Source organism: Semicossyphus pulcher, unplaced genomic scaffold (assembly GCF_022749685.1).
Source record: "Semicossyphus pulcher isolate SPU_LCO1_2020_fin unplaced genomic scaffold, fSemPul1.0.p SCAF_3, whole genome shotgun sequence".
Classification (NCBI taxonomy): Eukaryota; Metazoa; Chordata; class Actinopteri; order Labriformes; family Labridae; genus Semicossyphus; species Semicossyphus pulcher.
In genome coordinates, this window is record NW_027211704.1 from 15,396,122 (window position 1) to 15,410,584 (window position 14,463).

General features: G+C 40.0%; 2 protein-coding genes across 3 annotated transcripts; both read right to left on the reverse strand.

Annotated features, from left to right (window-relative positions):
• Positions 1-1,829: 1,829 nt before the first annotated feature.
• nbl1 (NBL1, DAN family BMP antagonist) lies at positions 1,830-7,039 on the reverse strand. 2 transcript variants are annotated; one of them, XM_069678728.1, is made up of 5 exons: positions 6,796-7,039; positions 6,584-6,717; positions 5,057-5,234; positions 3,608-3,719; positions 1,830-2,421 (listed from the first exon to the last, which is right to left on the reverse strand). In XM_069678728.1, exons 3-5 carry the CDS (start codon positions 5,224-5,226, stop codon positions 2,140-2,142), a joined length of 564 nt encoding a protein of 187 aa, XP_069534829.1. In that variant the 5' UTR covers positions 5,227-5,234; positions 6,584-6,717; positions 6,796-7,039; the 3' UTR covers positions 1,830-2,139. The 2 variants fall into 2 exon arrangements, with proteins under 2 accessions (XP_069534829.1, XP_069534828.1); XM_069678727.1 differs by having other exon boundaries at positions 6,584-7,039.
• Positions 7,040-9,567: 2,528 nt separating this feature from the next.
• On the reverse strand, positions 9,568-14,270 carry LOC138606371 (MICOS complex subunit Mic10-like). The gene is made up of 4 exons (XM_069678838.1): positions 14,186-14,270; positions 10,010-10,057; positions 9,820-9,929; positions 9,568-9,737 (listed from the first exon to the last, which is right to left on the reverse strand). The coding sequence occupies exons 1-4, from the start codon at positions 14,244-14,246 to the stop codon at positions 9,726-9,728; spliced, it is 231 nt and encodes a 76-aa protein (XP_069534939.1). The 5' UTR covers positions 14,247-14,270; the 3' UTR covers positions 9,568-9,725.
• Between the last annotated feature and the right edge of the window lie 193 nt (positions 14,271-14,463).

Sequence of the window (14,463 nt, forward strand, 5' to 3'; positions counted from 1 at the left end):
GATTTAATTACACAGAACAAGAGGAAAAAGATGGATGGATATGGGACAGAGCTGAGGAGAGACGGAGGAGGAGATACTGTCTGGACGTAGAGATAAAGATGAGGGAGAGACTGATAAAGGGGTGGAAAGATGCTGTGTGTGTGTACACTGAATATAACCTGTGCCTACAACATATGCTGACATCTGCTGGACTCTTTGTGAACTTTAAACACAGAACAGACACATTGACAGTATGTTTTTTGGCAGCCACTTCAAACAATGTTCTCTCTTTCTTTAGTAACTGGACTTTTATGAGAAATTCAGTTTACACAACCCAGCAGGGCACGAACTGACGTCTTTCATGTGCTGCTGTCCACCTCTGATTTGGTCCTCTCTGCCTCGAGCAACACACGAGGTCACTCAGCATCCATTTACTGAACAGCGTTGTGCCGGTAGCCATGGCAATTAACCTTACAGCAATGGCAGCTATCTGTCTATCTATCTATCTGTCTGTCTGTATCTGTCTGTCTACCTGTGTTGATAACGTCACTAGAAAATAAACAGGTCATTATCTTTGGCACAATAACAGACTTTTACCACCTGTGATGAGACCAGTGTTATTTGTTTTGTTGCTACGGTTACTTTATGACAGCATTTCACTATAAAAGTATGATTTAAAACCCAGATTTCAATACTTTTAATACTTCAGGTCTACTTTTTTTTTAAGGGAATTTAATCGAATCGTTGGTTCATGGAAACAACTGTGTAATTTAGCACTACATACAGGGAAAATTACTTTTTTGGAAGAAAAGGCTCCTTTTAAACCCAGGAAAATGTGCATTTATGATTAGAAACGTCATTCTTCATGAATTGAAGCCCCATATTACATCATTCTTTCCGGAAAGCTTTGTGGATTTTAAGGTTTTAAGAGGAATGTTTAAGAAATAAGGGGCTGTTAAATAAAGTGTTACCAACAACATTGTTTCATTGTGGGTGTTATGTTTTGTTTACTCTTTAGTATTTAATACAGTTTCAGTCATATCCCATTGTAAACCTAAAATGAGAGAACTGAAGCTCTCATATTGTTTTGCCAGTCCTCACTAGAACAATTTTCTCTGTACTTCAAAGGATGGGTTCGGTTGTATTTTGATTTAATGGTGACTGTGATCATTTCTCTCCAGCCTGGCAGCAGAGATATCCCTTCTTAAAACGACTCCTGTGTTTGAGATAAAGGACAAAGCCAGCAGTCAGCCAAATCAAGTGGAAGTCACAGTCTTTTATGTAAGAAATCCCCTCTTTGTGTTACTATCTCTCCGCTGCCGCTTGGCAAGTACACACTGTCTGTGGAAATACAAAGGGAGAGTTAAGTTCCAAAAAAGACTGTTACTCTGTGAGAAACCAACCTGATACCAGCCTTGGATGGGCTGTAAAAGGCATTTTTGAACAGCACGAGGACTGTGGATTCTATCAATCTCTGAATCCTTCAGTTACACTAAGAAGGGATCATGTAACTGCCAGAATGAACAGGAGGAATAATCACAGCCACCAATAACACCTTTAAAGTACATACAGTATTGTTTTCAGGCAGTGATAAAAAAAATGTGAATAAACAAGTGAAAGTAAAACTTTCTCTGTGGCTTTCCATCACAGCATCATATTAACCTCAAGCACAGTGAGATCAGATATGGGCCACTGAAGCTCTGAACAGCAGCTAATAACAATAAAGATACAGGCTCAACAGTGACAGGAAGCTGTGGGTATTTCTTTGGTTCAACACAATGATAACTATTTTTTTAAAGAGAGCTCATTGTTACGAGCTTATTGTTTATGAATACAATTAAAGACAAAAATACAGTTATCACAACAATGTAATTTATTGCATTAAAGCAGATTAAAATAAATGAGACTACAGCTTATTAACAGACTATAGTCATGTCTGGATGCACACATATGCATGCTTAATCAGAAAACAAAAAGAGTGCACAGGCTGGTGTGTTTGTATGAGTTTATATACAATAGAGTGTATTCATGACTTTGTGAGTGTGTGTGAAGCCTTATTTTCAAAGTGCCTTTACAATACTACAGGGTGGTACAAAGGATGCAGTGTGGAGGAGAGAAGAGAGGGCAGAAGGGTGAGCAAAGTGACAGACAGAGTGCGACCTACCCTCCGTCTGATGTGTGTGGTAGTGTGTGATGATCTGTGTGTGCATGAGCGTGCTTCTTGGGGTGCGTGTCTGAAGGGGGCAGGGGGTGAGACTGGGCGCTGCTGAGGGTGTCAGATAAAGATGGAACATCGAGGACGTTGTCTGCTGGATACAGCTGCATCACCGCCCCCTCCTGGACACCCTCCTTACTGCAGGACTGGCAGCTGCAGTGGAAGATCCTCTCCACCAGCTTATCCACATGTGGAGAGTCAGCACTGCCCGGGCACTCCAGAGTCACCTGTTCACACACATGCAAATAAATACATACTTAAGCAATATCACATGTTGTATGGAATATCATCACAGCTACGGCCTCGTGCTGCAACATCACAGCAGTGCTGATATTCAGCAAAACATCACAACCTTGAGTGTGATATTGCTTTTATACAACGGTTATACAAGCGGCAAATAGTATTAAAATGGGAAACAAATAGGAAAACAGATTTTAAAAAACTTTAAGGAAATATCTCTTCTAAAAATGTGATTACATTTTGTTTTAATGTTATTTACATTTAATGTAAATGGTGTGAGAACACAAAATTACAAAAAGTATAATATACTTAAAATATACTTTTTCCTACCTTTCCTTCTTGTTTAAAAAAAGTTGCATTTTCCCATCAAATTATTGATTGTGCTATAAAATATTATGTCAAAAAATGTTGAAAAAACATTTAAGTAGAATAAACTGAAAATATACCAACCTATAACCTGTAAAGTGTTGCACAACCTCTTCTAGCTCTCCAGACCTCCCGCTACTTCCCCTCTGTTGCCATTACCCACTGAAAATGATCATTCAGCAACTTTATCAAAACCTACCACAAATGCCAAACCAGCATGGAGCTGTATCCTCTTTCATGAGAGCTGACTTTGTTTTGTTTCAAACTGAATTTTGTATAAAGTCCTGCAACAACAATCACAACCACAGACATAAACATCCATTTCCAGATAATTAGCAGTAAGTTGACACTGTGGATGCGCTTTCCCTGGCCCTCCTCCTGCAACAAAAATAGGAAGTAAATGAACTGATCTATCAGGTAACAGCAGTTCACTCCAAGAGATACAATATTTTCCACTGAAACATGAGGCGACCTCACCTGTGGTCCCACCCGCCTAGCCGACCTGGCAGCTTTCCAAACTACATACACCTCACCACAAAGCCTTTGTTGTCGCAAGACTGGATTCCTTCTGGCTAGGAGGGACAATGAACTCCAGAGGAATATCAAATAGAGGCTTAATGTTCATCTAGAACAGCAGATTTATGGCAGAAATCTAATAAAAAACCTCTGAAAAATTCCTCTGCTCTGTGTTCACCAGTGTTAGGTGATTGCCATCTTTCACTTTGGAAACTTGCGGTTTGAGTGTGAGTTCAACAAGTCGGTGTTGCCGTGTGCTTGCTACATGAGCTAATGTGCAATAACTCTTACCACTTCCCACTGTGTCTGGGCAGGCATGCAGGAGTCACAGTGCACCAGAGACTCAGTCGACTGTGGGAACGTGTTGGGGACGCTGTAGCTGAAACACTGGCCCAGACAAGCTCTGCGAGGAGGACAGAGAGCATTATTTCCATTGTGCATACGGACACATCTGCAGGGCGTTCGTGCCTGTGTACGTGAGAGTTGTGGATGTCTGGTAGCCTTGGACAAGACTTGTTATTTATACATGTTAGGTGAATCACTGGTCAACATCTCAATCTGAATACAAATCAAGAATAACGAGGATGTGTCCTTATACAAATATTATTGTGTTAAACAAGCAAAGTAATGTGCAAAGTGCTTATGTCACCGTCAGAGCTGCAGCTTCGGGAAGAAAACATGTTTCCTGTTAAACTTCACTATAGTAATTAACATTAAGCAAGCTGAATTGTTTCCTACACTTTCATTGAAGGCAGATAGCAATTGTTTATTAGAACCACCAGTGTTATTTTTGCAGTCACACACTTCACGCTGTTTTTATTGTCAACAAATACATCAAACGAAGAAAAAGAGCGATGAAGTGTTCATTCTAACACTCACGTCCTGTCTTCACTCTCCATTGTTTTCTAAAGACTATTAAAAACACATCACTGAGACACATTGTCGCACTGGCACGCTAACATAAACATGGTGACTTATCCGAGTACATACACTGTCTTGCTGCTGTAACAACTCACATAAGCAACAAGTCAGCAACTTGAAATAGTCCCCAATAAAGGAACTATTTTCTCCTGTTTGAGTATTGTCTTTCAAAATCAGCAGTGCATCTATTTTGCTGGTTTCATTTCTTAAAAATTAAAGTATATCTTCATGGCCTGTTTTAAACATTAACATAGGAACAAATACGCCTGTGACTGAGAACCCCAGACAGTTTTGGAAAGTTTTGTAAGTATTGCAAAGTATTGTGAGACTAACACTGACACATTGTTGATTTTGGTCTTTTCCCATAGAGTTTTTTTCACATTAAGAAGCAGATGAATGTCATCGTTTTTTTCCTTTAATATCAACGCCTGCAGTTTTCCAATGAATTCAGTTTTTTTTTATTCAGTTTTCCAGCCCTGCAGGCAGCCAATGAGTTACATAAATTTCAAGACACTATGCATGGAAATCAAGATGCAGAGTTGGAACTTGCTCGGCATTTTGTAGTCTAAGGAATTTAAAAAATATCTTTTATATTTTTAAAATCATAGCTCACATAAGTGTCAAGTCTGCAAATGTATTTTCCAACTTAACTGAATTTTATTGACACAGATAAACTTCCTGTAAGGTAGAAAAATACCAACGAGGATAAACCGTATTGATATCTAGACATAGCTGGTATATTCACTATTTTCAGCTGCAATGAGACATTATCAGACAGAGGGAGGGAGAGAGAGAGACAGAGAGGGCCTTCATCCTGACCTGTTTTGAATAGAGCGAGGCTGACATCCCGTGTGCCCGACTATCTGTGTGATGTTCTTGGCTTCGCACCAGGCGCTCTTGTCAGGGAACAGCGCCAGACGGTTGATGTGCGCAGGCGGTGCCGCTGAATACAGTGCAAACAGTGCGCAGCAAATCTGAATCCTCCACATGACTGCACCTAAAGGGGCAAAAAACCACAGTGTGTTCACCGCTCTGTTAACCTTGTTCGGGACAAAAACACAGTCAAATGAGCACTCACAAAATCTCTTTATGTTTTCTCTTGACTATTTGTGACATATTGTCTGGTTTTACAGTTAATAAGGAAATTGAACTTTGCATCTGCAGCTTTAAATTGACAGCTTCCTGGTGATGATTAACTTCAAACTATCATACTTCATCTTTCCTATAGTTATCATATTGTGCTCTTTTGAATAATTGAAGGAGACAACTTGTTAATGATCTGAATCACCAGCTGCACAGAGAACATTACTGGGTTCATTCTGTTCCCAAAGAGACAGTACAATGGGGGAGGGAGGCAAATGTCTGCTCCATACCACCTGACTCCAATACCAAGTCTGTCCTCCACTGTTTCACTCTCTTCTTTAAAAATGCCTCAACTAGTCACGTCATTTACAACCTACAAAATCGTTTTCTCCTGCTGCTTGTAAAAAAGTGTCTTGTGGTCACCCACATTGCCTCCTTTGCACAGTTTTCAACACTTCCATGTGCCTTTGACACAAATAGCCTTGTAAGTATCAATAGAATTCTCCTTCACTGTTGTATATAGATATATAAGATAAATAGGGCTTCTGAGATAAGCTGTTCTTAAGAAGAAGGACTTGGTGTGAAAAATGATTAAATCAATTTTTCCCTCTAACACAGACCTTAGGAGTTCAGACTTCTTAGCCTACAGACTAGGCATCCTGTGGACATTAACGTAAAACTTGTAACGCGTTACAGTAACGGCAACAGTAATAAATAACGTATTTCTTTGAATAACATATCGCTACGTTACGACAACAAAAAATCATTAGTCACGCAGACATTTTAAAAGGCAATTTTTTTAAAATACTAATTTAAATATTGTGTTTACGCAAACTTTTCAGTAACGTAAGCACGTAACGTGACCTACAGTAAGTCATCTGAGTTACCGTTTAACGGCTGAAACAGGGTAAAGAAATGCCAATTCATCTTTATTTTTCCTTTATTTACACATATTTTACTTCATGAAAGTAATAAAGCTTAGGCAAAAGTTATTTCACTGGTTTTACCGGCGTAACGGGACTCTTCTGTTTTTCGGAAGATGGGAAAGGTTGCAACCGTCATATTTAACAAGTGTAACAGCTAACTTTCGGATGAAAAAAACTAGCTAGTAGAAAAAGAGCGAAAAGACGTGTAAGTTATAGAGGGTGGTTAGCTTAATGTTACTTTGAAAAAACGAACTAATAGCCTTACTTTTCCTGGGAACGAGTAATTTAATACTTTTGGGTAACGAGCCTCAGCTGCGGTCGTAGTTGACAGACTTACCACCGCTCACCGACCCCGGGGAACAGCCGGTTGAGCTCTGCGCAACGTCCCGCTGAGCTGAGTCCCCTCACCGAAACCTGGACCCGGGCCCCTAAAACCAGAAGATGTAACTCGCCGTCGGATATCACCGTCCGCTGAAAATCAAAGGAAAATATGAGCACTTTGTTCGCGGCGAGGATAAATCCGAGCCAAGACTGTCATAAAACAGTTACATCATCCGGAAAGAAAAAGAAGCGTCCGTCCGGTGGGGAAGGATGGGGAGATGGGGTAGGTTATGAGCACTATCTCATCTCCCGAGTCCATCAGCTCAGCGCGTCCCTCCCCTTGTTCTCTTCCCGTCCAGTGCTAAATTCCCATGTAAGTCCAATGAAAAACACTTTCCAAGTTGTTGCTTTTTGTTGTAAAATTCTCTTGCAGGGGTTAGGCGCGGCTGAGCCCTCAGACAGGGGTCCTGCTGTGCCGTTTCTGGGCGAAAGAAAACGGGGAGGGAGGGAAACTGTTGGGAAGGTTTCAAATGTTTTCCAAAGTAGGCGCGAGGCGAGAGCGCAGATCGGATTTACAGGGCAAAAATGCAAACATAACATTATATCATTACACAAATAGGGCACATTTACAGGTATGTGTTAACTTTACAGATACATCTGGTATACAGTATGTTCTGAGATTTATAAATTATAACATTTATGGCAGTCTGATAATGCAATATAACTGGAAAACAGTTGTGTTTCAATACTCGGATACGTTTTCTTCAACATTAAAATCACAAGCTGTAATGGAATGAATATAAAACGACTTAACCATAAACTCATGGCAACTTGATCAAATCAAGGCTCCTCAATGTGTTTGGAGGGAAACACTGGCAGAGTCATGAGTTAATGAAAGAAATAATGTTCCCCGGTTTTTCTGACATGTGAGAAATCATATTAAAATAGGAATATGGGGCCTTTTGGGCCTTGTCAGCTGGTAAATGTTAGTGTCAGTTCTGGTTTAAAACAGTAGACTTCGGAAAGATCACAGGAAAAACACACAACAGGATTTAACAGCCTTAAAAGTCCAAAACATAAAAATCAATATGTACAAAATAAGATTCTTTAAAGCTATATTAAGCTCTATGCATAATGTAAAAAGGGTAGGTAACTTGTACTTGCAGCTACGTTACAAATGATATACAAATGATAACATTTTATGTTATTCATTATAAATATCCAAAGTATATAAAGCAACTTCCTAAAATATACATTGACTCTCTACAGCAGCAAAACACTGTTTACACATCAATGCATAAGCCTTAATAATTAAACAATAAATCACTACAAACAGTCACATTACATTTGTCTGCATCATGAAATTTACTTTGATACCAATAAGTAGATTTTTATAATAATACATACAGAACAACATTTCCCCTGCAGAACTTTATGGTTATTGAGAATTATTAGTTTACTTCTTGATTTTAATATGTCCTTCACCACTGGCTGTGACTCGTTCATTTGTTGCCACATGTAACTACTTCATATGTCCACAGCCTTCTGATAGAAGGTTTGAACTACAGAGATGCGTCAAACATGTTGTGCTTAAGGACTTATGTTTGTGTGAAATCCATCCTGCAAAAATGTAACACAAAACTACAGCTGTGTTCTGCAGCTGAGGGAATAGATTTTGATCTAAAAAAAGGAATAGTTGCACAGAATGAAAACATACCATTGGTGCCATTGGGTTTTTAAGGTAACATCAGCAGCATTAACATGGCATGTCTGGTCTAATTCACAGTTCTGAGCAATTAGATGAACAAATGTGATTAGAAAGCCTCATACAGCTAATACTCATGATTCATCACATAGCATTTTTCAGACAGGCACAGACAGGTATGATCTATTGCTTTTGGCTGCCCCGTTACACCTCGGCCTTGTCACCCGTCCCCCTTCACTCACACACCTCATTCCTGCACTTCATCCTACCCATGCAGCCGTGCTTACAGGTGTTCAGCCTGGCTCATGTCCATAAGTACCCCTATCTGTTTCACGCTTCACGTGCAAACAAATATTTTAATGGACAGGAGCTGAGTGACATGGCTTAATAACTGACATTGCTCATTATGTGCTTGCATTGCTGAGAAAACTGTTACTGCGATGGAGGGGGGAAAATGTGAGTGTGTGTGCATGAGCACAGTGTTTTCTTTGATGTGAAAGTGTAAACCATGTGTTATGTTCAGAGTGCAAAGTGCAGAACTCACCTGTTTGTAATAAGACTGAGCTCCGGTCCAGAAATGGCATTCCTCTGCATTCCACGGATTGTGCTTCACCAGGGGGCTGGATAAATGTGTGTGTGCGCACTCGCTCGCACAAACAATCCGTCTTCTCTCCTAGCAGGCCCATGAAACCAAACATAAGTGATCAATCACACTCAGAACAATCATGCCAAAAAGACACACGGACAATAAATACACACGATGGAAGAGATTCCTCCCGATATTGGGACGGGTGTTATTCAAACTGCCTGTGACGAAAACGGTTACGGTCAGTGCAAAACTTTAGTCCAACTCACGCAACACAAAGCAGAACTGCAGAGCATGCAGTACTGTGCAAAAGCTGAGTGTAGCTTGAGTGAAGATCAGGCTCTGTTACTTCCTGTTTTCAGAAAGGAATCTCCTCATTCATGCAGGGATACTATATCTAGAAAAAGAACTAATAGTTGTAAAAAGCACAATTCATATCAGACGAATGAATTGAAACTTCACTCTCTTTCTCTAAAGTCTCTTTCAACACTAACATTCCTCTTTCCCTTACTATTTTCTTTCTTCCATCATTCTTTGAAACTTTTCGTCCTCCCACTCTCTAACAGGGCTGCAGATGCTGAACCTGGCCCTCATTCCAAAACAGCAGGAGTTTGAGTCTCTACGCTCATTAACACACAAAATTACCTCCCACCCCCAAAACCACATTTCATTCTTTTCAAACATGCACACAGAAAAACAGACGAAGAGGGAGAGTTTTTCCAGAATCGCTTTATTAAATATACATCGACTGCCCTTTGGTAAACACATTGTGGGCGCGGACTTTAGTGGCAGGACAGAAATGAGAAGCAAACAACAACGCAGGAAAACGTGTGAGCACCTTCATGGCAAACCCTCATCTTCTTTAGTTTACTGCTGGTCCTGTGAAGAAACATAGACAAGAATCATGTAGCATAATGTGTTTCACAAGCTTAACAAACAACATTTAACTATCTGTACTCACCTTAGCCATGCGGCCATGTATGAGGTATGGTGACCTGAAGTCATGCTGGCAGTTGGCGTATCCCATGCCCAGCCCCAACCCTGAACCAAAGGAGACGGGCCACGTTCGCCCTGATGCAGAAGAACATTCCCCCATAAATGACGTTTTGAATTAGTACATTTATCAGTTTATCTTGCGAAAGAGCACTTACGTTTAAAGAGAAGGACGGAGAACACAACGCCCACACCAAGGCCAGTCACTGCAAAGAGGAAGAAAAAAGGAAAGTATGAGTGATTTGATTAAAGTACACATCCAAAAGATTTGACTTTAGTACTGAGGTAATGTGATCATGTCCAACCCAGTATAAAACACACAGATGTAAATCTGTTGTAATGAGGTCAGTGGGGTGCCTCTATTATGTTTGATGCAAGAGTTGGCAAAAAGCACGAGTCAGCAAGACATTGCTCATTAGGAGAAAGAGGCAGAGAAAGAGCAGCAAGAGCACAGACTTCCAAGACAAAAAGAAAACAGTAAAAGGGGTGCAAGAGAGGGGGGAAAAGTTAAAGGAGAAAGGACAGTGTCCACGAGGTGGAGGGCAGGAGAGGTGAAAGGTCAACTGGTGCACACATGTGCAGGTTAGCGATGTTTTGACCCAGTACACGCAGAAGGTGAGTCAGTGGCACAGAAGTTGGCCGAGTCGTTAGAAGCTTTCAGACGAGAGTAGGATCTTGAGGAGGAATGTGTTTGTGCGTTTAACTCCACCTTGCTGCAGGCCACACCACACCCAACAGCAGGCCAGCCAGCACAGAAAACACATAAAAAAAACAGCCATTTGGGCCCCTCCGACTCTTAATTGGATTCAGGGAGCTATGCAGCATGACCGATTTGCCTGAGCCAGAACCCTCAGACTGTTCTCTATTACACAACTTACAAATGTCAAACAAGACCACAAAATATCCAGCACAACTGAATTATTGGTATGGATCAACAACAAATTCATGTCCCCTGCTTCGAGCAAAGATTTAGTTAATTGTAAAGTTCTCAGTCTATGGCCGTCTTTCTTTGCTCCGACTTCCCAATGATATACGGTGATACAGTGAAAGCATTGGCAGAATAAGAATGCAGAAAAGTATTTTATTTTGGCTCATTTTCTCTTTGTCTGGACTTCTCCAAAAAGGATGGATTATAACAAAAACATTTGTGCTGGAGGAGAATGAGATCTATAACCCACAAGCCAGAAAATACTCTGCAGGTTTGCCAGAAATAAATTCCAAAAATGGTCATTGTATTGTTATTCGTTTTGTTCATGTTTTTTCTGGAAAATAAAAACATTCATTTTCAATCACAGTGCTTATGTGAATTTTGTCAAAAGTCCTATAACTCTATGTGGTCTGGCAAACGGCAATACTGAAGAATGGATTTCACAAAGATTCTGACACATTTCTGTGTAGAACCGATGATGTTTCTCTACTTAGTACTTTGACTGTTTTAAAGAAAGTATGGCAGGTTACTTCTGAGAAGTGATACATTTTCTCATACATGTTACAGACTGTTATAATTTTGAATTTTTCGGATATCATCATTACTCTAGTGAAAGTCTGTCGGGCCATGAATCCAACACACTTATCCACAATCCACACACAAGCTTATTACACTCCAATTAGCCTTACTTTCAGTTATTTGCTAATGCTAAGAGGATGAACCTGAGAAACCATGTACCCACTAAATGCATGCACGCTACCATTGTCATTGCAAGCATGTTTCAAACTGAGAGCTGCTATAAAAGAACGAGTTGTTGCCTGACTGTCTCTGTAAAGTTACTCCGGCTGCCACTGGTTTGAAAAGCCAGCTGTCGCATTTAATTATTGGGATGACAAAACACACTAGGAGAGATGATACCCTTCTTACTCTGCCTAATCTGTTTCAGAAACGTACAGTACATGTCAGACCCACTTCTTCCACATTGATAAGTAAATACGTTTTTTTTTTACAAGTCGTTGAGAGAACATGGTTTGTTGAAGCTATTTCCAGCTTGTGCCTTCAATGCTGAGCATTTTATTTACTCATTTTCAACAACAATACAAATGCTGTGGTTATTAACTGAAACAAAGGAGACTGTCGGGGAAAAGACTTTTGCCTGTCCCTATTGTTTACTACTTCCTCAAAGTAAATACCATATTTCTAACAAAGACCATTGTTTTCTGTAATGAACAGGATGTTGTGGATCGTCTCCCTTCTAACACCAATGAACATTCATTTGGTTCCCTTTCCCTTGGTATGATTTGACCTCTCTCATGGTCTTTCCCATTTTATCATGACCCGTATTGCAGCTCTCTTCCTGTGTTGCTCTGAGTTTTGCCGCATAATCAGAGCCAGTGGCACTGAATTCAAAATGTAGCATAGAGGAGACCAAAAATATGTATGGTGATCTTTAAGGTAAATATAAAGTTGTATGCATTTTTTAAGGAGTTCCAAAAAAACACAAGAAGCCATTTACACACCTACACAGTGCTGCATACACGATATCTTCCTGAATGATGATAGAAAGTCAGAAACTTGTAAACAACGCCCTCGGCCCAACACATGCTGGTGAGACACCTTGGCACAGCCGGCTGTTTGCTCGATGAGTGAGCTCAAAGAAATGCCATAGTGCAGATGTTTTTCCTCCAACAAGAAACAGATTTATTTATTGTGCAGAAGAAGTGATGTCCTTAAGTGTGTTTAGGGACAGATTGTTTGCCAGTCTGAGTATTTGAGTGCTGGACTAACAAAGTTTGAAATACCACAGATAAACTCCTGAATAAAGACCCCACGGTGACGTGCTGAGCACTGTCACGCAGTGTTGTTTCATCAGCTCTCAGGCCGAGAGAAGGCCAGAGCTGAAGGACGAAAAGAAAATACCTATAAGGCTCATTTCAATATTACAGTCTTAAAGTAAAATCCCTATTTATGTTGTTACACAACAGATGGTTTTGGCAGGTAATTCAAACAGGTCTCTTGAAAACTTTTAAGTCCTCTGTAAGTAGTGTGAGGTGGCAAAATATCAAAGCTAATTTTTGTTTCGACTTTGTGTAGGCCTAAATCAGGCTATTGGGATGTTTGTCCACCTTTTGCCCTACTAGTAATGAGTGATTAAAAGATGAAAGACTAATTTATACGCGGATCTGAGACCTCAAAGGTACGTCACATTTTATATAGGTTGACCTTTTTGTTTGCAATTCCCAGTGGGTGCACAAACTGCTGGTGCAATAGCTGCAAACACTGATGGTTATAATAGGAAAATACTCAAATAAATCATAACATAATATTCCAAACTAAATTTGGAAAATTGTTCAACAAATAGGAAACACTGGTTACAAGTAAAAAAAAAACATTTGCTTCATGTTTTTTTTCCATGACGCTATGAGAGTCTGTTCAGATGAAACTGAAAAAATCTAGACAGGAAACTTTTCTTTTCTTCCAGCCTTCAGTTTACACTTACAGAGCTTTTCTATCAAATTTAAAATTATTTTTTTCTTAAGTTCCTACAGGGTGGATAAATATGAGATGTTAATATTCTGCATTACCGTTAAAGTATATATACGCCGGATAAAAACAGAATTTTATGCTTAATCTGTCTGTCAGAACAATATGCAAGTGAAAACAACGTATTTGTGACTTATTAAAGCACAGTACACGCTGTAGAGTGGAAAGGGACACAACAGTGGGTTATTTTTAGTTTCCCCCAATGGTTCAGGTGTTATTGGTGGGGACAGAGTTTACCCAGTTTAGTGTGGAGGTGGCTTAAATCAAAACCTCTGTCTCCAAAAAGCGGAGGCTTCTGTTTTTCTGTTTATACCCTGTGTTTTCTTGGCCACTTTGAGGCAGGCTTTAGTTGTCAGGGCTAGAAAATTATGAACTTCAGGGTAGGACCTATATGCTCTTCTGCTGTTCAACAAAGAAAAAGGCTACAGCTGTGGGTGATGGGGAGAGCTCTCCGTGCTCATCTGTCATAGAGACAGCATGGGACAGCATGAGGTTCAGGAAAATTAATGTGAAATTATACAGAATGATCCTTTGCAGCTGCGACACCCTCCATACTCTGGCACGTTTTTTTTTTTAACTTACTGTGCAGCCTGTTAATTAAAATACAAACGTACTTTTTAATCCAAATGCTACGCGGTCTTCTATTATCTTAATTTCCCCTCTAAATTACAAAATAGGTCACGTTATCCATTAAGCGGACAAGTTGTCAGTTGACCTCAGTAAACAGCATGGTAACACATATTCTATAGACCTTGAGTGCAGCCCATACCTGTGACGAGGCATATTAATAATGTTTAATATCCTGCACAAAGGCTAATGACAGTGTTAAATAATTACATTTCATGGGTGACAAGACATTTACCTGTTTTCACAACTGTATCAGCAAGACAGCGGTCCCATTTCCGTCCGTGCTCGTCCGCCATGTTTTCAACTGTAAGGAAGCTCCGTAAAATATCGCGAGAGAATTGTAGGTCACGTAAACTCATCTGAGCACCGCAAGCTTGTCAGTTCACAGTTTGTGTAATATTAATATATTATTTAGGCGTGAATACGCGCAATATTTCTTCCGGTTTTTGCACTTCAGTTTCTTTTTTCTATTCAGATGCTGAAAAAGTAGCTTTGTGTTGACATTACTTTTAA